Source organism: Falco cherrug, chromosome 12 (genome assembly GCF_023634085.1).
Source record: "Falco cherrug isolate bFalChe1 chromosome 12, bFalChe1.pri, whole genome shotgun sequence".
Classification (NCBI taxonomy): domain Eukaryota; kingdom Metazoa; phylum Chordata; class Aves; order Falconiformes; family Falconidae; genus Falco; species Falco cherrug.
The window spans coordinates 11821436-11848863 of NC_073708.1; the positions used below are offsets into that span (position 1 = coordinate 11821436).

Sequence of the window (27428 nt, forward strand, 5' to 3'; positions counted from 1 at the left end):
CATTATCTGATACCTTGAAAATGTGCCTCAGTTCCATTAACCTTCAAGGTTATTCTTTAACCAGCCCATGTGGAACAGGATATGTGGGGAGAGGAGACCATGAGGCACTATGCCTTTTACTTCAGATGATAAAGCAGCATGTTTACTGTTCTTGGATTTTTTCCTTAATTGGGTTTGACAGCAACAAATCATATGAAATAAGATACGACAACAAAAGCTGCATGTACAGCTTTTCCTTCCAGAATAACATCTCTCCCCTGGCAGCAGCAGTCTTCTTGCAACTAGCAGTTAGCGTTTTAGTTCAGTGGAATTCACTGAATACTACTACAACTTCTAACATTTGGTTGGTGTGGTTTTTGGTTTTGTGGCTTTTTTTCCTCCTTTCTTTTCTTTCCTGTAAGACCCTACAGGTTGCCCTATAGTTTTCTCCCTCCCCCCTTTTTGCTTGATCATGGGGAGAAGAGAGGATAAATAAGGAGAAAGGCTCAAAAGGAAAAGACTACGAGACTTAATGATGGAGACTTAAATCTCTCACTGCTTTTGTGTATTATGTGCTGATTTTGTTATTTGTCTGTTGCTGGTGCTATTGATTTAAATCCTGTAATTGTACACTGCTCTGCACATGGCTCAGCATCTGAAAAACATCAAATGATCAACTAAGCTCAAAGAGCTGATGCTGGGATTTAAGTGCGTGAGGGATATTCTTTGTCCGGGCAGTATTTTTGAGAGAAAGAAACCAACTCTGGGTGTTCTTCTGGTATCAGTTTGATCTCTGGTGATTCTTTAATGTAGCTACAGGCTGCTGCCAGAAGCTGTGGTGCTTTTTCCCGCCCAGGTGTTCCCTCACTGCCCTTTCTTTTGAATCTAATGATCATCTGGTCACAGGGCTAAGTTGCTTTAGTGAGATAATGGAAAACTGGTCATGGGAGACAACAGTGGTGGTGGCAATAGGGAAATAAGTGGTTTTCTTTCTGATTGGATTGCTGAACCATCCTGAGGCTGCACAGCTAGTGGGGGTGTGACAGAGTACATTCATCCTGGGTTAGATGGGACATCAACCCATATCCTTGATAGCTTTCAGGTATGGTTTATGTCCTGACAAATTACCCACTGTTTGCTGGAGTACATAATCCACATTCAGACTGGAAACAGAAAGCAGAAGGAGAACTTTCACTACTGCTAAGATGAATATATGAGGGTTTTCTTGGCGGAAAGGAAAGAAACAAAAAGATTTTAAGATGGAGCCTGATTTATTATGGCAGAACTGACATCTTGAGAGGGGACTGATCTTGGTTCCCATCTTTATTGCCTATGATGGTTCACCAATAACCTCTTGATTTTGCAACAAAGATCAAGTGATCATGGGTGATTTTATTATATGTTTTAATTTTTATCTTTAAAACAAGACCCTCTTACTGCTTATTATTTATTCATCCTGTGATGTATTTTCAAGTTAGGGACTTATTTGTATGTAAACATGGAAAATTAGGCCAGTTAATTTTTTTCAACAATTTTTAAAGTTTGTACTAAAACCTGAAAATATTTTTCTTTGATAAAAAGGGAGGAAGTTGCAGAAACTTCAGTGCATCAGAGTAGTGCCTAATTTTTGATATGTCAGTCCTGCTAAAAAAGCAAGGATAACTTCTAAATGAAGACAGTAAGGTCAGATAATGTGAAGATAGATACATTTTTATACTCAGTTGATACTTAAAACGTGGTCTGTTAGTCTGCATATAGGTGCGTCAACTGAATGAGGCTAGGGATACTACAGATTTATGGAAAAGCTGGAAATACAACAAAATACTATGCCTTTTGGATTTCCTAGAAGTTATTTTAGTAGCTTGCCAATGCTTCAATATGCAAAGTATGCAGCATAAAAAACAAAATCACAAGTACATATTATTTAGGCATAAACAATTTTTACTACATTGCGGTAACAGTGAAATATGTACTTGCCCTTTTTTACTTTTATAACACAAATATTTTGTGATGAAAGCAAGTTTTAACATCAGTTATTTGCTGTAACAGACCAGAAATCAGTAGGCATACTTTCCGAAAGCAGGTTCGTTTCAGCCAAAGCAAAAGTGTCTTTTCATTGCTTAATATAATGCCATAATTCTTGGCAATGTTCATCTAGAGATGATTCCATGCAAAGAAGGTCTTTATGGCCTGAAATTTTTTTGCATGTAGGTTAAGAACTGTCAGTTAAGAAGTGAAAGAGGTATCTGCCATAATCAGAGTAGAGGCCACAGAAAAGAAAAATTGCTCGAAGAGGAAGATCACAGGAGTGTTTAACTTGAAAAGCTGAAGGATTACGTGGCATTATGAAGACGGTGCATGCAGGCAAGATTATTCTGTCGTTTGCTGGAACCTGCCTCTTTGCCAGGCATCAGCCACTTCCCCTTCATGTTATATAATAGTTTATAACTCCTCTCTTGCCAGAGAATTTATTTCTTGTAAGTGGCAGAAATGGAGAGTAAGCTCTTTTATCTTAGAGGCAGATGCTATTAGTCAATACAGAGCACAAAATAAATTGTATGAAAGATAATTTTCAGTTTTGCAATGCTTGATGAATAAAATCTCAGCATGTTTTCAGCAATGTGTGCTTTTAAATTTTGTTTGAGACCTGTGAAAGATTCTAGGTGGCACAGGTGTGTGTTTTCATGGGTTATATTGTGCACAGTTATCATCTTGCTGCCCATGATTATTATTTTAATGTATAGTAGCTGTACACTGAAGTGTACGGTGTATTCAGCAGGATGACTAATTCCATTTGTGCTGAATAGACTTGTTAAAAGGTAGGGCTGCCGTGCTTTCAGGCACACTGAAGTGAGATTTCACTGTCATGCTTTTTACTGCAGTATATTTATGTTTTAGAAAGGACAAGGTTTATGTTTGTTCATACTTAATTGACCAAGTTCTTTTCAAAATTATTCATGAATGCTTAACAACAGAAAAATGCCTAGGTCCTGTATAAGATTCATGATACTTCACAGTATTCAATTCAGTTTCCAAAGTGGGGCTCTTGCTCTCAAGCCTTCTTCCTCTTACTGCTTGCTCCAGAATCATCCCTGGGCAGGCAGAAGGTAATATTAAAAATATAGCTCAAAGTAATTACTTCTGTGGAATGATGGGTTTTTATCTGACAAGATTTGTCCCTGTTTTTCAGAGCCTTTTGCTGCACATAATGTACTACTGTCTGGACACACCTTCATAGCTCATCTATAGTATCTGCCCAATGTAAGTTGTTAGCTCCTCAGGGCAGGTACTTGCTAGAACAAATACACTTTAGAATGCCATGCCTGTCTATGGCACCACATTAAAAGATGTGATAATTAACATTGGTTAATTTTCATACCTTGAGCTTTTATAAAAAGCAGCACCTCATGTATGACACTTTTTAATTCATATGCCAAAAATCTAGTTTGCTCAATTTTAAAGAAAATAATAAAGCATCTTAGTTTTGAGGGAACTTTATATTTTAAAATTATATCCCTGTTTCACCTACTAGACTACATTGAAATGATGAGTTTCCATTGCTTTGTCAAAACAAATGAAAACTGTATTTTTGAAACAGGATTATTCTTTGTTGTTTAGTCACATAATAAGACATTTAGCACTCAGCCATTTCTAACAGTTGTTCAAAGTGCTGAGATTCTTCTCTATCTAGATGATTCCAAAATCCTTTACTCTCAGATAGCTGCCTGTGTCACTGCAAGTAAGGATTAGTTGCCTGAAGAAGCATTTGAAGTTGCACAAAATACGAGAGCTTGTCCTTAAGACTTGTTTGGAGGAAGACATGTTATGAAAGGGAAACCAAGGTCTGTCAGTGAAAGAATAGTTTTTGCTCTGACTTATCACAAAATGTGTGTGGCTGTGACCATTATAAAGTCAGTGGCCTTCCTTGCTCTCTTCTACATTCAATGAAGACCTGGAGAGAGCCCCTTTTTTGAGAGAGGACAAACCATAGACATAAAAGTTTTAAATTGCTAAGTACCTATTTTTGAGTATAAATAATAAGATGTGATGTTGGAATTGCTCATTAAATTTCTGTTACTTTAAACACCCTTTCTTGCATTTGCAATCCAATGTTATTCATCTAGGGTGTGCCCAGGTTTTCTAAATTTATGTGCTAAAGTTTGTGTGAAGCTTCACAAAACTCCAAAATATTTCACAACTGCAGCTGGAGATAGTGGTACTTGAACTTTCTAGTACTTGGTATTTTCTGAAAATGGAATCCTTTATTGCTGCAGTTACATATGGATGTACAAAACCAAATGAATGTATTTTAAGAGAAGACTTGAGAGTGATGCCTTGGACAGCTTCTGAAAATGTTGCTGTGCAAACAAGAATGAGTTGGCATTTGTATGTCAGTGGATTCTTTCTTCAGTGTACTTAACTAATTTTCAGATTTCTTTTGCTCTGTTGTAACATTTTGTCCCCCAGCTTCCCAAAATCTTCACAGTTCCTTTTCTTTCTGTTCTGTTTTGAGGAAAAAAGGTATAAAAAAAATTAAACCTGAGGAGTGAATCTGTGAGAGTTGCAAGCAGAACCACCCTTAAGGGCATGAGAGACAAGTGGACATCGGTCATATAAATAATGATAGGTTCATTCCTTTCTCAAAAGGCAGCCTTTATGGCATTTATCTTCATAATTTTAAAAATATGGCTGTTCAGAAACATTTCTGCAATGGCTGTTTTTTCTTGCACAGAGGCAAGCTTCCAGATTCCTTAGAATGAATGTCACGATGTGCCAAATGTCCCTGCTTAGGAGTTAAATAAGAAAATGCCTTCTGTTGGTCTTTCTTTTCTAAGTAAAAAAATAAATTCTGAAACTTCAGTTTGGATTCTGAATTTTCTTAGCTAAATTGCTTGTTTTTCATCAAAACAAATGCCAGCTGTATTTATAGAAGCACAAAGCTGAGCATTAAGTTTGGCCTTGACTTGGAAGACCTGAAGACTTAAAGCTGCTACTGAGAGGGGACTGTCACCTCTGAGTGTCCACGTTCCCATGCTGCTGATTTTACTAACGCTGCTCATATTGTCACTAAGCAGAAAGAGAGATTTATCTTCAAATACCTTTGCTGAAAGCACATTTGAGCTAAGTCAAATGCTGATGTTCAGAGCAGGGGAAGATGTCTGTTTGTCTATGCATTGTTCTTTAAGCAAAACAAACTACTGTAATGTAAAAAAGAAATAATCTGTGTAGAAATATTTCAGAAGTCACACAATTTCAAAAATGCAACCATGGAAATTGAATAATGGAGCTAGACTTGTTTATTTTCCTTGCAATGAACTCCTGATGTGATCTGCTATGTCGTTTGTGTGTATGATGTGAGGCAGTGGAAAATGGAGATACAGCTACTTATCAGAGGAATTTTTGCTAATCAGGTCTACAAAACCCAAAGAAGCAAAAGGACTTCCTGACTTGTGCTGTTTTTCTGTTTCTGATAACAAGTTGTTGATCAGACTGTTAGCAGACAGATTTTTCCTCCCACGCATCTTCATTTTAGTTGATAGTTGACCATTTTTGCAGATGTCTCTGCCAAGAATACAACTTATATATGCAGCATCAAAGAGAAATGGTGGAAAATTTGAGTCTTGGAATAATTATAGAAGTTTTGACAGGTAGTAAAGGACTGGAGGGAACCCTGAATGCTGCTTCAATAAGGTTCTGAAGGAGAGGTACAGTGGTAGGAACAGCCAAAGGAGGACAATAGAAAGGAGGGCTGTAAAAGAAGAAGAAGAAAAAAAATTCTTCAGCAGATTTATCCTGTAGGATGACAGTCTTTAAATTTTCTGTTTCTGTGGAAATGAAATGTGAATATTTATCAGATATGGTTTGGAGTGCATTACAAATTTGTCATCTGAATTATGAGATAATGAAGATCTTTGGCCTCCCCTCTGGTGCTTGTGAGTTCTCTCTGGAATAAAGTCCTGCCAGGGCTGCTTTACTTGTATGCCTGTATAAGCAGAAGCTTAAACAGTTAGTTGAGTAAGTCTTATGGTAACTATTAAATGTTTAATAATCAGCCTTCTGAATTTTTTTTTTACTTAAAATTGAGTCAAACAGCAAACTTGGGAGTTATGGTTAGTCCTATGAAAAATATTGAGATATTATTGAACAGTACTCAAAGAAAAAACAGCTAAAGAAAAGGCAAACAAGTGAAATATTCAAACTGATTCTTAGGCGCTGTCAGCATTTCAGTCCTCTTGCCTGAATGTAAGGCTTATAAGATATATCTAAAATTAGAAATTTAATTATGATGATATAGAAAAATAATGACTTGAGACTGGGAGAATTAAAAGTTCAATTAAAGTATCTTCTTTGAGGTATGTCTATGTACTTATTCATTGTATTAATTTTGTCCGACAGTAATTATTTAAATCATTGCCACTCTGAAGAGTGCACTTAAAAAAACTGTGCTGGCATGTTCCATGTACTGGAGTTCTGTAATCTGTGGCATAAGTACTCGTAAAAAAAAAACAACCAACCAGCTTATTTTCTTTCATGCTATTAAGAGACAGCCCCAGAAACTGAATGTGGTTTTTTGTAAGTGATTATGTAGTGTTGCTTTTCTTATGTCTCCTCACCATCTGAGAAGTCCTTCTAGACAAGTTCTACCTTTGGCAGTAACTGTACAAAGCTATTGACTTTCACTGGCTGTGGGATAATGACATTGATTAGGAATTAAAAAGCAGCTCTCTTGGTAAATGCGAGAGAGGAGAACCCAGTTTACTGTTAATTCTGCAATAAAATCACTAGGAACAGGAGTTTTAAACACTGGAGCTAGCAGAGCTGATTTGATGAACATGCAGAGAATGCCAAAGGACTTTATTTTCATATAGTCCATGCTCAGAATAGAGCTTCCCTTTAGGCTTTTAATAACACTAGTATTGGACCAAGATGTTGCCAAAAAAGGTGGCAAATTGATATTTTTTTGTGACACAAGTGCTCAGATTGTGGATATAACTGTCTACCTGCTTGCCACGCTGCTGTCTTTATCAACCCATCTGCTTTCCTATGTTTTTTTTTTTTTAATCATAACTTCTTGTTACTTTATTATCTGCAGTTATGCTCCTTGGTCTGAGACCTTCACAATCTAACTTCACTTGCTGTGGTGTAATTATTAATTTTGGATTTCTTCACTTTTATTTAAATACAAGGTCTCCTTCACCTGTGTCTTTAGTTTGGCCGTGTTTAAATAATTCATGACGCTGTGGGTCACTGTTCAGACACTTAATCCAATGAGATACTGCTGTGGGTTACCTTGCCCTCATTTCCTGGTTTTGGAGGGGGATGATGGCTGGAGATGCATCTGCTCTGAGGTTTGAGGTGGGGTATTTCTTTTGGTCTTTGCTATGGAAGGCTTATCAATCACTAAATATCAGTCTGCTCCTCAGCAGAGCTGCATTCCCTATTTTTGTAGCTATGAGAATATAAACCAAAAAAGTTTTAAGCAAGTTCACTGTCCAAACAGACACTCAAAATGCTCTGTTGGTGAAAGAAAGGACAGAATTAGTGTCATTTACTATAGGAACAGCAAATGTCATTGTGTTGAGATTCTGGAAGTGTTAAGAAGTGGCCTTGTTAGTCTAGAATTCTGTTTCAGAGTCAAAGCCTCATGAAGTCAGGAGGCTTTCTTCCATTACATTATTGGTTTTTGGATCATGTTACAAATATTTGGTGACTAGGCTATATTTTCCCTAGAGGAAAAGAAAATCATCTTTCAAGGCTCATATTAAGTAGGAATGGTTGTTTAATGCAGACAAAGCTGTTCTACATCTTGCTGCTAAAAATATATAGCATATCCACAAATTCCTCTTTGAATCTTCTCCTATACTCTATGTCATTATTCTGTATGTTCAAATGACCCCTGCCCAAAGCGTAAACCACGTTCTACATTGCTTGGAAATAACAGATGCTGGAATAAATTTTGACAGATGGAGGTCATCATAGGGTGTGCATTATGCATGTTGTTAGCAAAAAATAACATTTTTGAATCTTTCCATGAAACTGAGGGTTATTCAGTACCATTCATAAATGCAGAGCTGCTGTAAGGAATACAATTAGTTCTCTCATATAATCGGTGTTCTAACTTATTATGTACTATGCTATTTCTCAAGTGTAACCTTCTTCGTTGACTCATAACTATGAGATTAAATACCCAAATGTGTGGTATCGTTTATGAAAGGTTTTATTTTTCTGTAATGTAGCCAAATTGGTACTTTGCAAACCCTGACTCTAGCATGCTTTCTGCTTTTCTCATGAGCTACAATTTAGATCATCAATTTGTGTTAGGTCTGTGACCAGAGCTTGACTATGAAGACTTTTCTCATAATCTGGGGTTTTCCCTGGCTTTCAAGTGAAGTAAATTTCAGCTGTTTATTGGTGGAATAACTGGATCAGTTTGCTATTTGATTTCAAGGTGGGAAACTGCCAGGCTGGTTTTGCATCTTTAAATCAGGAAGTTTCCTGACAAAATCTTTTAGTCATGTGAAAATCTGACCTCATGGAAGCCAATGGTATTTTTAACATTAATTATAATAATGCATGGCTGAAATCCTGACCTTGTCCTATGTGTCTTGAGTTTTCTGCTTTTAAACATAATCATGAGTAACATTTTTGTGCCAGATATGTTTCCAGAAGTTTTCTGTAGTTATCAGATACTCTCAGTACTGCAGCTATGTACATCACAATGGCAGTGTCTCTAATGCTTATAATATTTCATATTTTACTCATTAATGCGTAATGTTTCTATCACAAAAAATCCAAATTACACTTAAAATATTTCAGGTTTCTGTAACATACTGCTTTTTCTTGTCTGCATTATTATACTAAAGCAAGTACTCAGGATTCTTAATGACTATATTTGTGATGACTCCATGTGCCAGTTAAGAATGAAATGTCAGGATAGACAAGGAAAATAATCTAGATCTTGTCTGTCTGAACTTCAGTAAAGCAGTTATACTGCCTCAGATGGATTGATCTGTTATGAGGGGAGGCTAAAAGAACCTGGCTCATTCAACCTATCAAAATGAAGGTTAAAAGGGATACGATAGCTCTCTGTAACTACATTATGAAAATAAATGCAGACAAGGAAAAGAACTATTCAGACTTCTGCCTCTAGATGTACGTGAGTTGGCCATGAACTAGTTCACACCAGAAAGCAGAAGATTCTAAATGCTCAGAGAGTAAAGTTCTAAAATGAACAGTAGGAACAAACAAAAAAGTTTTAGGAGAAGCTTGCTAAACAGCTGGAAGATTGTATAAGCTGGTTCCTGTGATAAAGGTGGATCGGACTTGATCCATCACACCCCAGTGCACTTTGTATGGATTAGGAGGGGAAGGGCTGACCAAATTCTGTCCAGTTAAATGCAAACAATCTCAATGTTAATCTGCTAAACTGTTTCTGAGCTGCTATTATCAAATCTGTAACTACATGATGAAATGAAAGTTTGATATTCTGTTTGGAGCTCCATGACTCTTTACCTCAATTTATTAACTTGTCTTTATCTCCTTCATTTCTTTTGTGCTTAATGGTTCTCTAAGGGTAGTTCTGTGAGAAGAACATTTATCCATAGAAAAATAGCTATTTCAGAATAGTATGTGCTTGTTTCTGAGTGATTAATTCAAAGATTTGATTTAGTCTTTTGTTCCTGAAAACAAAGATTTTTTTTTTAAAAAAATGTTTGAAATCGTGTAACAAGGACAGGTCCTTTTGATGATATTTTCATACAATGAGTAAAATATTAGTTGTACATTCACTGCTTTTATGTCTTTGATCAGTACAGGCTGCCTACGCATGTCTGGTATTGCTGATTTTGAAATGAATGTATTCTCTGTGTCTTAGACACCCCTGTCGTTGGAGAGTGACTTTACCTTCAGTTGTTGTACTTCAAGGTACAAAGTACTTTTCAGAATCTGTGTCGAATTTAAGGCGTGCTTAAATAATTAGCACCAGAAAATAATTTCCCTTGTTTATAGGTGCATCTTTGATCAGTGGCCCTGAAGCTCACACACAGTATCATTACTAAAGTGGGTGAATTAAAGTAATACAGTAATGAATGAAATTACAACGTTCTTCTGTATTATTGCAATGTATGGGATTCCTAGCCATGTGTCCCTGTTATTCCATGTGCTGGTTTAGCTAGATCTGGTGGTAGTGTGTGTACATTGTGCTAGACAGTGTGTACTCATAGCAAAGGCAGTGCCAAGCACAGGGAACTCTTAAGTACAGTAGAGACAACAACTGGATAAAAGTAGCTAGTAAAATTACAGTAGAGGAATAAAATTTGTTTGTCACCGTAGTAGAGAGCAGCTGTAGCACATCGCCGCTGTAGTTGTCACAGTTGCTGTAGGCATTACGGCAAAGAAGTTTTAAGAAGGGATCTGAAGCAAGATAATGAACTCTGTTAAGACTAAGACCCTAACCCAAAAGCCTATTTAAATGAATAGGATTATTTCTAGTGATGTCAAGAGGTGTTAGATCAAATCTTCCAACATTGTATCTGCCAAGGGAATTTTTTTGCTGTAGGGTTTTACAGAATTAAGCATAATGGATTATACACAAGTATTCTAGGCATGATATGTTTTAACATGATTAATTCTGTGTTACCTTTCAAATAATTCTGCTAGTTGACACAGCATTATATTTTTTCCTCTCTTGGCCTGTTTTTCAGAGATGCCAATAATCATAATTACCAGTAAAATAAAAAAAAAAGTCATTTTACATGCGTTTATGATTTTAGCAGTGTAGTATCTTTTAAAACCTGAGGATTTGCACTGAAAGTACATGAGAGTATTTATGTTATGATAAGATCAATACAAAGGTGGTGTTTTAAGTATATTGCATCTGCACACTGAAAATGTGATAAACTAAATCACCTGATACAAGAATTCACAATGGGAATATTTTTTTGTGCGTTTGTTTCAACTTCCGAGTATGTCTCTGAGTGCATGCTTAGTTTGTTTGTCACATACGCAAAGCTCTCAGTTGTATTGTGATGAGGCAGATTCCTTGGGTTAGGACAAAGTTGTCAGCTTTGAGTAGGTGCTTGTACGCAGCATTGCTTCTATTAGCCATGCAATAGATGCAGAATTTGTTGATGTTGAATCAGTATTTGAAAGCTTGAAAGCCTTCAGCTGAGAAACAAAGCAAAGTCTAGTATTTACCAAAGTGAAATAATTGCTTATTAATAATTAGGTGCTCATTTTAAGTATGCCAGATAACTTGAAGAAATAGTAAAAGTTATGGTGTCATTTGGGCTGAGTAATTTAAGAGCTGGTATTTATGTAATGTTTCATCAGCACTTTGGATTCGTGTTTATTCTTAAATACAGAGAGTAGTAATTACTGAAGGTGATCTCTTTCATGTTTCATACAATTTAGAGGAGATCATGTCTATTTGTATTTTTTGCCACCTAAATTATAGTAGTGATCTTGCAACAGAAATCAGTCTTTTCTAGGTCTGCTGATACTTTGTCGTTAGAATTAAGTTAATCATAACTCTCTAGCAAGACACTGGTTAAATATGGCAGCCCAGCTACCTTGATTTTGCACGCTTTCACTCTTTATTTGTATGTATTACTATAAATTCTTAGAAAATCTTACTTAACCAAAAACTTTCTCGATAAGATTCTAAATGGATGTGCTCACTTAATTGTAGCTGTTTTTAACATCCTATGTGCAGTTAAAACCAGGTGAATTGTTATAAAAAAATTATTTAAACTTTTATTTAAAGTTAGAGGAATAGTGATTAAAAATAGATCTGTTCTGTTAAAACGATGCTTTCCTTGGCAGTATAAAGAATGGAAAAAAATGCTTTTCTAAGAACTTTTAAGTCTTTACTATGTTTTTTATGGAGTGGGTGGTACTTCACTTGATTTCAAGTATCTCACAATATCACAGCATACTGTTATAGTGCCATACATTAGCTGTCCATAATGCTTTAAGTGTTTGGGTTTTTTAAAATGCCATTTTATAGTTGTAAGAACATGGAGTTACAGTACCCACAGTTTTCTCTTCTGGCTGAAGTCCTTCCCCCCATTTGATACTTCTAGAGGGCTTTTGAACTGTAGTTACAAACAGTGAATTAGTTCTTTGTACAGACAGAGAAACTGATCTTTGGGGAAAATATTTTGTTTTTCAAGAAGTAGATTGTTCCCTTAAAAACCCTCAAAAACAGCCAACACACACACAAAAAAACCCCCAAAACAAAACAACCCCCCAAAAAACCCAACCAAACAAAAAAAAATCAGAGATCAGCTGTCTAGATGCAGCCGGTATTGATGTGGAAAGATTCGTGTGCAGCTAGAGTTCTTGTCTTGAAAATGAAACCTTAAATTGATCTAGGCTTTGCTATGTGTACCCAAAAATATTGTCAAAACCTGAAAACTTGGGGGGGAAGGTCTTACGAGAAGCCTAGAAGGGTTGTCATCCTTACTGTCTTGGACATGTTCACATCGGCAGTCTGCTTTTTGGTACTAATAATGTAAAGCTGATGAGATTCTTCATATTAGTGTGTTTTAATACTAGTTCATCACAATTTTTGCTTTAAACTACAAAGATAGCCTTAATATTTGAACCTTATGCAGAGCTAGGAGTGCATCAGTAGAGGAAAGAGCCTCCATAGACACAAAATCAGCTTTACCCCAAGAAGAGAAGGGAAGAAAAAGTTGTTTTTTCCAAGTAGTTCTTTTCTATTAGGTTGTACATGATATGGTACTAAGGCATTGCCTTAGTGCCTTAGTCAGGTACCTATTAAAGACATAGCGTCACTTTGTTGATTGATTGCTTTTGTGGCCTTCAGATGTTGTAAAGTGTCATTAAGCAAAAACATGTGCAGACTTAAGTTTTGGTTTTTTCTGTTGTTTTGTTTTGTTGTTCAGGTTTACCAAAAATGCAAGTCATTAGAAACTATAACGGAATACCACAGCCAGCAACTCAAGATGGTCCACCATTGCATATCCAGATTGGAGACACTATTGAACTAATTAGAGGCGATGCACATAGCTTATTTTGGCAGGTATGGTATCATTTATCAAATGGCTATATTCCATTAATTCCAGACATTACATTCTTATTGATCTATTGCACTTGCAACTTTTTTCCTTTCTGAACAACAAAAGAGTATCTTCATGTTTTACCCCCAAACAAATGTCTAACGCAACTATTTTTATTTCTAAATTGTCAATAGTTCCTGTATTCTGTAAAGCTTCATTCTTGCAGCCTTAGAATAAAAGTCCTGGTGAATAAATCTGCAAGAACGTGGCATTGGTAGCAATACTTATTGTGAAATTATAAGAATTAAGGAGAGCACTTGGCACATAAACAGCAAAGTCCCATGAATTTTCAGTCACGGTTTCTCTAACATAGCAGAAATGAAAGCTATATTGGGAAAACCTAGTTAGGATTATTAGATTTATAGGGGAGAGAAATAGCTCTGCAAAACAGAACTACACCTAAACTTCTTCATGACCTTTCAATTCAGCTAAACACAGGTTTTTATGTGCATGGAAAAGTATATTCTATTGATGGCAAAATTCAGTATCATGTAATTCACATCACTACTGTTACTGAAATTTCTTTTTAGTTGATAACTATAAACAGATTCGAAATGCTGTCTAGCATTCACTTTAAAGATAAATGCATTAAAGCATGTCTCATTTTTCTTGATTGTTGTCTAAATTGTTCATACTAGAATCCTACGTACTACTGATGTTATTAGATAAATGGAAGTAGAGCTAAATAGAAGAACTTTCAGTGTATTAATAGAACAACAACTGGGAAGCATCTGTTATCTTGAATTGTTGTTCCTGTGTTTGTCTTTGTGACTTTCTTATTTTTTTTGAGACTGAAATAAGCTAATGAATATATTTATAAAAATGGCTAGGTCTGTTACATGAGTTAGATCATACTTTTTTATTTTCTTTCTTTTTTTTCCTGATTGCAGTTAGGATTGAATCTTCTCCAGATTCTTCAGGAATGAATCAGTGAGCTTTTGTTCCTATGCCACTGCATCATCCTGAACAATATTTAACCAGGGGAAGTCAGAAATAATAGAATTGATTTATCTTTTAAAAAATTAGGTAAATAACTGTAACCCCTTACCCCCTAGAAACCCAAATCCAACAAACCAACGAACCAACCTCCCCCCCTCCCCACCCCACCCCCCCACCCCCCCCATTTATTATTTGGCACACCATAGATATTTTACATCTTTACAAAATTTTTACAAACATTGGTTGGCAGATTCTGACCTATATAGTTTTATATGTATGGTTTGGTTCTGCAAAGTCTTAAGTTCTGATCCAGAGAAGCATTTAAAGACACTCTTGATTTGGGACTGGCTAGGAGGTAATCGTGTGGCTAATACAATTAGTATAAGCCAGAATTATTGACTTCTTGTGGGACTGATTCTATTGCCATGTTTGTATACATCTGTCGACTCAATCTACTGGAATTTTTCTTAGATGTTTTTTGTACCTACCATGCTGAAGATTTTAGCTAGAATCTCACTGTGTTTAAGTAGCAGAAACTGGAACATGTGTGAGGCTTCTTCCCCAGAACTCTTAGTAATAAATTTGAATCTTCAGGGAAATTGTCATCTCTATTTGCATCATTCAGGATTTTTTTTTTCTTACAAGCTGACTTGTCACAGACTGCTTACTACAGATTTTCATAAGTCTTGTAATGACATCTGCATTGTTAAAATGCATATTAAGAAAAAAACTTGCAAAACACAATTTGTATTAAAATGTGTAAGTTTTACTCAAGAGGTGCTTTACAGTAATTTACAGCTGACCTGAAAGACTAATATTTGAACGGACTTTTAAGTTGACCATCACTCAGTTTAGAAATTCAAGTGCTTGTAATAGATAAGTATGTCTGGTTTAAATATAACTTTTTGTCATTCTTTACAGTACATCAGATAAACACCACAAGTTACTAAGCAATGCTTAAGCTATAGCTTAAATGCCATCAAATGTGTTTTGATAGATGTTAATATATTTTATTTAATGGCTGGTCTTATTGACTGTAATATCACTCACTACTCAGATGAGATTAGTACTGTAAATAAGTATCACTTAGGAGACTGTGCCAAAGCTCTGCGTTTAAGTTAAATCTGTCCTTCAGGGGGATTCATGTTTCAGGAGTAAGTAGAATGTATGGATGCAAAGGATAGCGTGTATTCAAGCAGATAGTGGGAAAGAGCACAAGGAAGCTTTGCTGAACACAGGTCCAGATCTATAATACTGTCACTTGTTTGTGCATAATTCTTTTTTTAATATTATTGGTATTCAGGACATCATAACTTAAATACTGCTTAAGTGCTTTTCTCTCTCCTCTGCTGCCTCTGTATTTCTCTGTGTATTTGGTAATGGTGGCAGTTACTGGGGTTACTATCCGTGTGTGATAAATTGCATAATGATCTCCCTAGGAAAATGATGCACTTGTTTATTATGCTTAGGGTATCACAATCAAAGAATGTATTCATTTTTTCATAAACCCTCATTAATCCTTGCTTTTGCATTCAACTCCACCCTGTTTGAAACTGCTGAATTCTGTTTTGTGTGGTGGTATTAGGGTACAATTACACATTTAGTATTACAGAAACAAAATGAACTAAAACCCTAAAGAAATTCCACGTCTGTTTCTGAAGAATTTTTCCCCCCATCAAAAATAAAAAATTAAATGTAATTTTCAAAAATACTTGTGAAGTACTCGTTCTTACTCTCATTGCCAAATGTTGATAGTATATTATGTTTACAGTCAGTTTATTAAATTTAATGGAGGTTAGGCATTTATGTGCTTTTAAAAATCTGTTACATGAAAAAATTTGCTTGCCAAAATACATATTTTGATGCCTTGATTTCTGTGTTCTGAAATGTCAGCTGGTGCTCTATTCTGCTATGGAAAGTGTGGTAAGCATGGTCCCAGATGGATGTTTGCTAGGACTAGAAAGGTGGTTTTATTTTGCTGCTCTGCCGGCCTGAGGAGTTATTCTTCAGGAGAGCTTGGTGGTGAGTTGTGAGCTGCTGAGGCATGGCTCTGTGATGATCAGGTCACTTCTGGCCCTTAGCATTCAACTCTGGTCCTGCAACTTTGGGGCAGCAGTTGTGTTGCGTAAAAGGTTCAGTTTAGGCCATGCTGGATGCATTTCTGCAGCTGGTCCCCCAGTTGTGTGGGTGCATCTATAGCACCTTGTGACTATATTATAGACAGAGAGTTGATCTTTAATTCTGTTAGTATTATTGTGCTCACCTGATTTCCAGTGATTTGCATCACTTGTGGAAACCCTTAAGTATAGAACTTTGTGTCTGAATTGGCTGATGGGTTTATTTGCTGTAAATTTGCATTGTATTTAGCATGATTTTTCAGGTGCTGCAACTGCCGCTGTGTGGTTGGGTAGAGATTTTGGGGATCTGTAATGTTGCAGTGTGGCAACTCTTACTAGAGTGATGCCAACTGAGGAGGAAATAACTTGGAAGGAGATAATTAACAGTAATGAAGATATCAGGCACTGGCAGACATTGACAGAACTGGGAATCACAACGAAGGCTCTGAGCCCCCTTCTGACATCTCATCTGTTAGAGCTTTCAGGTGTTTCAGCCACAATTATTACTTAATTATATAAATTATATAAAAAACCCAAACAACCCATAATAAAAACCCCCACACAACTGTTAAGTAACACTTTATTAGAACAGCACTTTATTTTAAAATTCTTTGGTATACTCTTATTGTCCTAAATCCCTGTGCATATATTATTATTTACTGTTAACACCCATTATAGCTCAAAAGTGAAAAATTTGTTGTTGTGGTTTTGTTTTTTTTCTAGGGCAGAAATCTAACAACAGGAGAGCTTGGATTCTTCCCAAGTGATGCAGTAAAGCCTAGCCCATGTGTAAGTACAATTGTTTAATTCTGTTTGTCATCTTACAAAAAAACTGCCTAGTTCGTGCTACTGCTTTATTAATCTTACCTTACAAAAATTATATTTTTTATAGTTCCTTTGTGTTTTCATGGTATGGTCAATATTGCTTAAAACATAACATTGTAATGCTTTTTGGTTATCGGAATAAATAGGACATCTCAAGAAAACATGTTTGAGAAGCAGATTTCACCTTTGGGGGTATTAATAAATTGAACCATCTAAACAGTTTTCAGAGTATAGAACAAAGACAGTTTATGTGAAAGTGTGCTTCCTTCCTTCCCCAGCAGTAAGATGAGAATGCTGTGGTTCTAATCTTTTCCCCAATCACTTTGGGTTAGAGAGAGGGATTACACCATATGCAGTGAGTTTAAAAATGTGTAAGAGTAAAACTGAAGTAAAACCTTGAATTCAGAATACTTGATAGATTTTCTCTTATCTGTCTTTATTTCACACAAGGAAGTTCTCAATCTAGAAAAGTTCAGGATAGCAATAAGAAAAATTATTTTATAATATGTACTCAGGTTTTGTATACAGATGTGATGATACATTATAATAGGCTGTATGCTTGCTCCTTCATTCTCTGCCCTCTATAACACTGTGCATCAGATTACTATATGTCCCTTTGTTGAGGTTAATTGATGTAAACCCAGAAAACCAGTACTGAATCATATTCCTTACCTTGCTTTAAGATAACTTTAACTTAACTTGATTCACAAGTCTGACTTATTCATAGAATTGCTTTCATTACAGCAATCAAGATATGCCACTTAAATGGTTTATAAGTAGGTGGAATCAGCTGTTAGTGGCTGCATTTTAATATGCCTTTAAGGTTTATATTCTGCCTTAGTTTCTAAAACAAATATACATGTAAACCTAAAGAGTATAAATACATTAGTATATCTTGAGACATCTTCATTACCCTGTATTTTCAGGATTTTGTTTGAAGAGGGATGCACAGAATACTTGTAAGTACAAGGTATTTAGATTAGGTAAGAGAAGAGATCTGGAATAAATAATGAAAACAGTATGTGAATTTAGCTTTCTTCCCTGCACCCCTTGCTTATTCTAAAAGTTGTGGATTTCCTGTACCGTGGCATCACTGTCCTGGACACAGGCAGTACCTGCTACATACTGGTGGTAGGTTCTTGGAGTCACTCAGTCAGTTGTTGTACAGTCATTGACAGCAACTGTAGCAACATTTTAGGAACCGCCACTGTACTTTAAAACAGAAGCAGTAGGATGTCCAATGTTAGGAAAAACACTACTAGGGCATTGTGAAGATTGCTTTCTGCTAAATGTAAAATATACTATTTAGAGGACTATTGAAAATAATACAGTTTTACAGAAAGAATAAATATTATTCATGAAATGTTACCAATGGGTGTGATGATAAGAACAAAAAGATAAATTGATGCTTTACCACTGCTAACTTGGAAGGGTGAAATATGAATATCTTATTATGATAAATGATGCAGTTAAAGATACTGAAATATCAATCAGGTTTTAAACATGCTATAACTTTTATTAAGTCTAACAGTCTTTACAACCAGCTGATATAAAAATGCCCAGAAACAGCATAAAATACATACATCAAAAGACTTTAGGAATGAATATTGAATGAAAAACTGCTGAGCTCCAGGATATCCATATTCCAGACTTTTCATAGATGTACCTATAAACAATTGTTTCCTCTTTGCAATAAGTGTTATATGTCAGCAGACATTTCTGGTACCATATGAATAATATCTGGTTCTTTCTAGTTTTCCTCCAGTTTTCTTATTTCTATACAGGCATTGAATAAATAGCACAGTATTTTACTCTGTTTCGTGACAATGAAGAACACTTGTTATATCTATCTATCAATCTGTCCAGTCAAAATTTATGAAAAGGACTACTTATCCATTGTTTAACTGCTCTGGAGGTTGCACTTAAACCATCTTTGAATTTTTATACCCTTTCCAACATAGCAGGACTACTTGACAAATTATGAATGTTTATTTTTTTAAAAAACTGTTCTTTATTTTCCTGCTGCTGGTAGAAAGCATGTTATTTAATTAGTCCTGTGGGGGATAGTACAAATCATAAAGGTGCAGTTCTTCTGTAGATGGAATGTATTACTGAAGTATCTCACGGCATGTAAAAACTCTGTAAGTGCCTAACTGGCCTTGAAAGATCTCATTTGGTTGCTTCACTAAAACATTTCTTGTAGGAATTCTATGTCAGCATATGCATGTTATGTTAACTCTTTCCCAAATCTTACACTAGAAGCAGAGGTGCATGAGTAACACCATCAGTAGCTGGAGGGATAGAAGAGCCACTGCTGCTGCTAGTGGTAGTACCTGGCTGTGTTAGGCCTCCTAGACTTCAAAGGAGTTTGCATACTACCAGCACTACAAATGCTACTGTTTGAGAGCCCTTTGTCTACGATATTTGGGAGTAATGCATGTTTCCTTTTTCACTCTCAAGAACTAGACCAACTTAAATGACTGTTTTAACACCTGGATAGATTTACTGTTGTGTAAGCTGAACACGTGGTCCTGATTTTATCACAGAGAACATTAATGTGTTCTGCACTAGTGTCTGCTTTATTAATTAGAAAAAATGTGAGGTTTGGACTGTCCTACAAAATTCAGAGTTTCATCATATAGATCTTAGGTTGAGAGGCATTTGAGTAAGTGGTTATGCATTTAGTCTGAGTGACCATTGTGTCAAAGGCAGTAAGCAGAGCTTTCTGAACTCTGCAAATTTTCATTCATGGAAATGAATCTTAATTGTGCAGGGATGGAAGTTACATCTTAAGTAATTTTAAAGTTAGCCAACCCCCATTGTATCACAACATTCTGAGTAGCTTTTGTTTAATTTCTGAGAAAGAGAAGTTAGGGCAGATACTGATTTAATTCCTAATCTAAGTTTGTTGGAAACTTTCTCAACTAAAAAAATGTTCTGAAGTTAACTAAGAATATACTTAGCCAGTGTTTTAAGTGAAGTGTCTGGAGTAAGTACAGTATATACATCTGGTGTTGGAGGCTTCTTAGCATGAAGATGAGACCCTTAAAATGGTGAAATTGTAACAATTCTTACTTGTTTCAATAATTTAGTAATTTGGCATTCCAGTAACTGCTTTTTTGAGGAGGTTGCAAGACAATATGTTACCAACACAAGTGGTTGTAAATATCATATTCTCTGTACATTCTTTAAACTTAGACTATCTTCTGTCATCTAGTTTACAATATCCTGGTTCAGTAATTGCTTCATAGCTTCCTATTCTGCTTTTTTTTTTTTATTCAGAAGCTGCCTTTTACTACTTTAGCAATACTGGTAGAATATACCATAGCATTTTGGACAGGTTAACACAAAAATTTTGCATTCCTCGACAGTTGCAACTGTAACTGCTGAATACAGTGATTAAATACACAGGGAGGTGGATTTTTCTGTTGACAGTTTTGGGGTATTTTTGTTTGTGTGTGTGGTGTGGATTTTTTTTTTTTGAGGGATATTTTTTCACAGGAAGGGAAACATCACTGGAGTTTATTTAAAGATCGGGTCTAGAGAATAGATAGATACCTTGGTTGATACCTGAGGTCATCTTAGTAGGAGTTGTAATTGATTGTAGTTTCAATTGAAGTTTGTAGGCCTGTATAATATCTTCCTGAGTTGATCTGTGTTTGGAAGTCTCTGTTGAAGACATTTCATATATGATAAATAAAATTTGTGAGAAGACTGTTACTGTATTTTTTCCGCTATTAGATTCCAGAAAACAATAAAACAATCTTTGGTTTTACTGGAATAAAAAAAATAAATCATTTGCTTATCTAAGAATATATGAATTTAGGTTATAATTCTGCAAGGCATATATTAAACTTCCACTAAAATAATTTTTTCAGCACTTTGCAAGTTTCACACGTTGTTTTACAAGAGTAGGGGAATACCAAAGTGCCATACAGCAATGAGAGATGGTCAAGATGAAAGGCTGATTTTCATGGGGATTGCTATACAGTGCATCTTGCGTGTGTATAAATGTTATCTATACATAAATTTGTGTATATTTATAATGTCCATTTTGCAAAGTGACTGTAGTTTGTTCAATTTTTTAAATTGAATTTCAGAATTAAATTCCATGCTTATTAAAATAAAAAACAAGAGTTATCCAAGTCAAATACAAAGGTATGAATGCTGTCACACTACAATCTGTGGATTATCCTCAACTGTCTTGGAATATTATATACTACATTTCCTAGTAGACAGTCTTTCTAAAGCTATACAATCATGAAAACATGAAGTAAATTTTATACATGTTACTGTAAATTTATTGCACATTTTAATGATACTTTTCAATAATATGTAGCATTGGGCTATTTTATGTATTAAATTTGAATGTAGGCACTGTCAGAAAAACTTCTAACAGTTCTATTAAGTAAAAAAAATAATCTGTCACAGCAGCAAAGAGTTAAAATATTCTGGACTATTTTCAGAATTATAACTTCAAAAGAAAATAGACTTGCAGACTAATTAGATCATCTGTTTCTTTTAACTTGTTTCATCTGGATATTGACTATTAGATCAATGCTATCTAATTTGTGTTGAGTAGGAAAAAACCTCGATCCTTATTCTCTTATATCTTTTTATGTTGTAGGTTCCTAAACCAGTAGACTACTCTTCACAACTGTGGTGAGTCCTTGTCTAGTCTATAAAGAATCTCTTTGAAAGAAGCATTCATAGAAAGACAATTGTGTTTATTACAATTTCATTTGTATTGTTTTAATCTTTGTAGGCTTCTGAAGAAAGCAATGTGTAATGGTTTGGGAAAGCAACACCACGTATTGCCTAAAAGCATTTCTGATGTAATAAAGTGCTTAATAATTTTGACATTTTGTTTACAATTCTGTAGCTGTGCAGCCTTAGTCCCAGAGGTCTGAAATAGAATAGCGAGAGATGAGTATACTATGAAGCGTGCAAGCAGATCTTACATGTTAAGTGAATAGAGAGAAAGAGAGAAGCAATAATGTTAAATACATCTTGTCTTGTCAATAATTCAGCATCTCCTTTCAAAAAAAAAAAAAAAAAAAAAAGACTGTAGAGGTATAAAAGGACAATGTCTCAAAATTAAAACCACTGCTTGTCTGGGGCATATGTAGTGTATGGACTCTTTACTGGAATTCAGCTCACTTGAAAAGACATGGTGGTTCTGAGAGACCACAGTAAGCATCACTTGTTTTCTTTTACTGTTTTTATGCTTTGTCATTTACATGTGAGTTCTGATTTCCTCTAGTTTGCTAAAAGTGAAATCAGAATCAGGTCTAAACAAATACTGATTTTTCTTAACAAGCCAAATAGAATGTTTAATATTTAAAATCTGTATTTTAAATTAAATTCTAACATTCCTCTATTTATAATTTTGTTAGAAGAAAGCATTTCATTGGGATTAGTCTTTCTCTTCTAAGAAATTGTAATACTTACCTGAAAAATGACTTGAGGATGAAATTTACTGTAAAAAGTCGTGTATTTTGTGATAAACTTCAAAATGCATGTTCTCTGATGTGTTTTATAAAATAATTATTTTTTATTTAAAGTTCTCTTCTAATTGGTAATGATGTATTTGTATGAAATTTTGCATACTAGTGATCTGTGATCTTGACTGCCTTTAGACCACTTTCTAAAATGGTAAAAGAAGCATAAATTCCCTGGAAGCTAGGTATCTTTCCTCAGTTAATAGTTTAACCTCTAGTTTTGCAAACAAATGTCTGCTCACAGCCTCTCATGAATTTCCATCCAAACCAGTAAGGCAGAGCAAGGGCACAAATCTGCTAATGCAGTCAGACTGCAGAATCGGCGACTGACTTGTCTTAGCTTTCAACCCTTAGCATCAGCTCTTTCAAATTTGGACGTATTAGGGTGATTTTTTTTTTTTTTTTTTTTGCTTGTGAATGTTTAGTTTATCCATTACACTTCAGCCTTTAATAGGTTATGAATAATTATGAGACCAAATAAAATAGTGTGTTTGTATAAATGCCAAATTTTTGTATAGGTCTTTTTTTGACATAATAGTTTACCGGTGGCTAATTCTCCGCTCTGTTAAGGTAAAGCCCACTAGAACTCAGGGAGGTTCAAAGGTTCTCAACTACTGTTTTGTTTCACTTGCAACACATGATTCAGAAAAACATTTGGTTTTATGAGCCATTGAAACCAGTAGTCTTTCAGCTAATGCTAAGTCTTGAGTACTTTCCTTAACAGGCATTGTATTCTACATGTGCGCAAGTACTTTTCTAATTAACAAACCCCCCCGCTCAGTGCCTAGTGGAATTTTTCATGTTTTATTCTTCATTCAAAGATCTGGAAGTGCTATTCAGTTGCAGCTGGTGTATTTTTTTTAGGTCTCCATCATATGCAGAATATTGGGAACTCTGCATTGCATATTTAATAGACCTTTCTTTGTGGCATTGAAAAAAAACATAGGCAATTTTTATTGTTCTCTGTTACAGGTTTGCAGGAGCAATGGAAAGATTGCAAGCAGAGAGTGAACTCATTAACAGAGTAAATAGCACTTACCTGGTGCGGCACAGGACCAAAGAGTCAGGAGAATATGCAATTAGTATTAAGTAAGTGGAATAAGATCTCCTGCAGAAAGTTTTCCTGTTCTCGTGTCTAGATAATATTTGAAATAAACAAGGAAAAGAAAAACTTGTTTCAATTTACATAATCATACACAGCCTTTAAGAGACTCAATATAGGAAAACTGAAGTTGCTGACAGAAATACCCAGGATTTATATTAGGAAGGTAGCAATGCTGGTGTAGCAAATGGGTCTATAAAAATGATGGTCTAGTATATTAGGTAAGAGTAAGCAAGTGTAATTAGAGTGTAATGTGCTCTGCTTCTCTGAAGTGAATAAGAATGTTTTCCGATTCAGAAATTTCAGTGAAATGTGGGTTTCTAAATTCTGTGGATGCAAATTATTGTGAGGGTCTTGATTGCTTTCATGTCCTTTATCAACATGAGTATAACAGTAAGAAATACATGGGGATTCCCAATAAGAATGAGCAGTTAGTTGTGACTTGTTTTCTCAGTACAGATTACCTCTCCAGCTGTACTTTAATATATTTGGTTAATTAGATGTCAACTTTGTTTTGGCACAGATATACATTTTGTCTTAAGAATTTATTTGTGTGGTGTTATTGGGGCATGCCCTCAGGTAAATATTGATTGTATCTGATTAAAAACACATTTATATTCATAAGTTACTCATTGCCCACAGGTACAATAATGAAGTGAAACACATCAAGATTTTAACAAGAGATGGCTTTTTCCACATTGCAGAAAACAGAAAATTTAAAAATTTAATGGTAAGCATTTATTAGGTTTTTAACAATGTGTGATTTTCTATGTAGCTATTGCTGTTAGTGAGAGCTACTTTGGTTGGTCAAATTACAGAAGGCTGTGAGAGTGAGAGATTTGAATTGCGTCCATACCTACTAATAGGATTTTTTTTTGTATTTATGGTTTGTGCTCTAAGTGATGGTTGTATGTACTTAAACCTGCATATTTATATATAGGACTAGACTGTGTCCCCTGCAGTGATGTGGAAGACAGGAGGCATTTGAATCCCATGCATCAGCCCACTATGAAGTTAGGCTGAATCTTGAAAGGAGAATTTGATGTCTTTGGAAATCTTTCTCTATATAGTAATGATCCTTAAAAGTGGCTAGGTGAAGGTTCCTTGCAAGCCCAGCACATGTACACTTTTACTGCTGAACATAATGATGCCCAGTGATGTGTAAATTCAGAGGGAGAAGGATATAAGGTACACCTGTGTCAGAGAGGCCAGAAGAACTCAGGAAAAGCTGGTCTTCCTGGTCCTGGTGCATCAGGCAAGGAAGTGCAGCTCGAGAATGGGATGTCTAAAGTGCTAATAGCTCAGAAATCCTTGTTGAAATAATAGTAATCTCAAGTCAATATTGACTAGACTAAATTAAAGCAACTTTGTGGCTACTTTGAACTCATACTGTGTGGCAGCAAAGCCCTCGCTAGCAAACTATAGTAATAACACACAAAACATAGGTGCTTTCATTAACTTTTGCTCCAACTGTAGGCATAGTTCATTCCCAGAAATAGGATTTTGGTGTCAGAGCTGCCCAGATCAATGAGTTTTCAATGTTACGTCAGAGTAATCTTGTACTAGGAAGAAATTCCTTTTTTTGAACTTTAATTTGAAAGAGTTTCTTGGTAGCTCATTTTGCTCATATAAGACTCATAAATACAAGATGTCTGGATCAATTACCTTACTGCATGCGTAAAATTTTACTGCTTAAGCATTTTCTGATGCTTAAGAGAACCTCATTCCATACTTTATATTTAGTGCAATCAATTGGTTTGAAACTTATGCTGCAGCCTTCCTGCATGTATATCCAAGTACTCTAAAACAGTAACAATGAAAGACAATACAAAACAAGAGTAGGGAGAGAAGCTTTAAAACCAGGAGGCCTTACAAATTATTTTAATTTAAGCACTGATACTCTGTAAAGCAAGAGCATCCTACCAGGGGTAAAAAAATCTAGCAGAAATCTGTGCCTTGCCTAACTCCATTTGAAATAAGTGCATATTAGAATGGCAAGAACATAAATTTCCTATTGAAGAATGCACCAAGCTGTTTCCGCACTCTGATGTCTTTGTTTGATGCTTGAAGAACAGTGAGTGTTCAGTGTTACAGCTGGTAACCCTGAAATCTTAACATTGGTAGCAACAGAAATCATGGCGTTCCTCAGATGCATGAGGGAGGTGGGTACTTAGTTTGCAGACACGAGAGATGATTCACTGGAAACTGATGAGAATGTCTGACTGCTCTCAGGATCCTGACAAAGCACGTGAGCTGGAGTTGCTTGCTCCAGATACCTTCTTATGGTGATGATGCCATTTAATGCATTGATACAGGTTTTAAAACAGAGCTGAATGATCAGAGATATAAGTACAGGACACAGACTGGGATAAAAAGGAAACAAAAGGAGTATGCATTGTGTCAAAGAATTGAGAGGACAGAAGAAATTTCTAGTGTGAAGGCTTTATTGCTACAAAGTTAGCCTTGCTAACATTCGGTTAGGAAAAAGTCTGTCCTTGAGAGTTAAATAGAGAAGTGGTAGTGTAAGTACTGTTTGCATATGCTGTGGAACAACTGCTTTGTTCTGGGTACGTGCACGAGAAAAGCAATGTCTGGAAGAAGAGAGGAACAAAAGTAGTCTGAGTAGAACAGGGAGCAGAAGAGAGACAAAACCAACCAGCAGCCATGGAAACCTAAAGTAGCGATCTGCGTTGACACTGTGTTCTGTCCTACTTTGGAGGCAACAGAAGTAGAACAGCTCTTGTACATAGTTTTCATAGTACATTAGAAGAACTTTCACAAGAGCATTTAAAATGTGCTGAGTGTGTAAAGCAGGCCAAGGTGCAGCGAAAGGTCAGCTGAGCTGCTGATGTGACAAGACTCCTGAGGAGCCCCATCCATGCTGGCAGGGGCTACTTACCTTATTTATCTGTTTGTAAGCTTGCTAGTGATTTGTGCAATGAATGCTTTGGAGGCCAGTTGTTTGTGGACTTTTTTTCATGGTATTAAAAACTCAGCTTTTAAAAGCAACTGAATCTTTGTGACGCAAGTAAATTTTTTTGCAGTTTGAAACCATTTTACTTATTTTGCTAACGAATACAGTCTGCCCACTTGAAATTTTTACCAAACAGTGTAATTCTTACACACTTACATGGTGCAAAAAGGTAACAAAAGTTTGAAACTATTTTTCCATTTATCCAGAAATCCTACGTTGAATGCTGCTTACTTAGAAATCACCCTCTCTGCTGCCTTGGTATTTGGAATGTCTGGCTACTCAGTGATGATATATGACAGAGAATTTAGTTGCTGACATTGTAGCTTGTGTGCTGTGCTGATACCAGACAACAAAGCCCAAACAGTTCTTAATCTCCTGGCCTTTCTGCTTACTTGGAGTGCCTAGCAGGTCTGTGATTATGAACTGTTAAAAGTAGGTGTAGATTTTACTTAGCTTTGGACTCTGCCTTAGAAGCAGTTTCAGAGACATGCAACAGCTTGCAGTGTGGGGAGTGAAGTACTCCAGAGTTCAGAAGATAATCTTCAGATTATTACCAAGAACTTCTGGTTTATGCACTAGATCTTGAACTAAAAAAAACTGAGAGTCATTTTGTTTGGCTGGAATTAATGTATCACTGATGTAGGCTATTGTAGGCTAATAATTTCGTTATTTTTTTTTTAACTAGAAGGAAATGATTGAACATAGTACTGTTTCCTTATTTTGACCTAAGTTTGGCTTGGTCAACTTTGATTTTGGAAATCTAGAAGTAAATAGAATGGAATGACTGAGGTACTGGTAGGAGTGAAAGGTTTGCAGTTAAGTACATTGCTTTGTGCTTGCATTTCTGAAGAGTGAAATCTCACAGCTGAAGTATTGTTAATCAAATGAAATATGTTTGCTTTGAAT

At 35.6% G+C, this 27428-nt stretch overlaps 1 protein-coding gene across 2 annotated transcripts in view; it reads left to right on the forward strand.

Annotated features, from left to right (window-relative positions):
• VAV3 (vav guanine nucleotide exchange factor 3) overlaps positions 1 to 27428 on the forward strand; it is a 171316-nt gene that overhangs the window by 127393 nt on the left and 16495 nt on the right. For both annotated transcript variants that reach the window (XM_055724411.1, XM_055724412.1), the window contains exons 20-24: positions 12891 to 13027; positions 16844 to 16909; positions 21573 to 21607; positions 23419 to 23535; positions 24191 to 24278. In XM_055724411.1, the coding sequence (XP_055580386.1) occupies positions 12891 to 13027; positions 16844 to 16909; positions 21573 to 21607; positions 23419 to 23535; positions 24191 to 24278 (443 nt within the window). The remainder of the gene's footprint in view (positions 1 to 12890; positions 13028 to 16843; positions 16910 to 21572; positions 21608 to 23418; positions 23536 to 24190; positions 24279 to 27428) is intronic.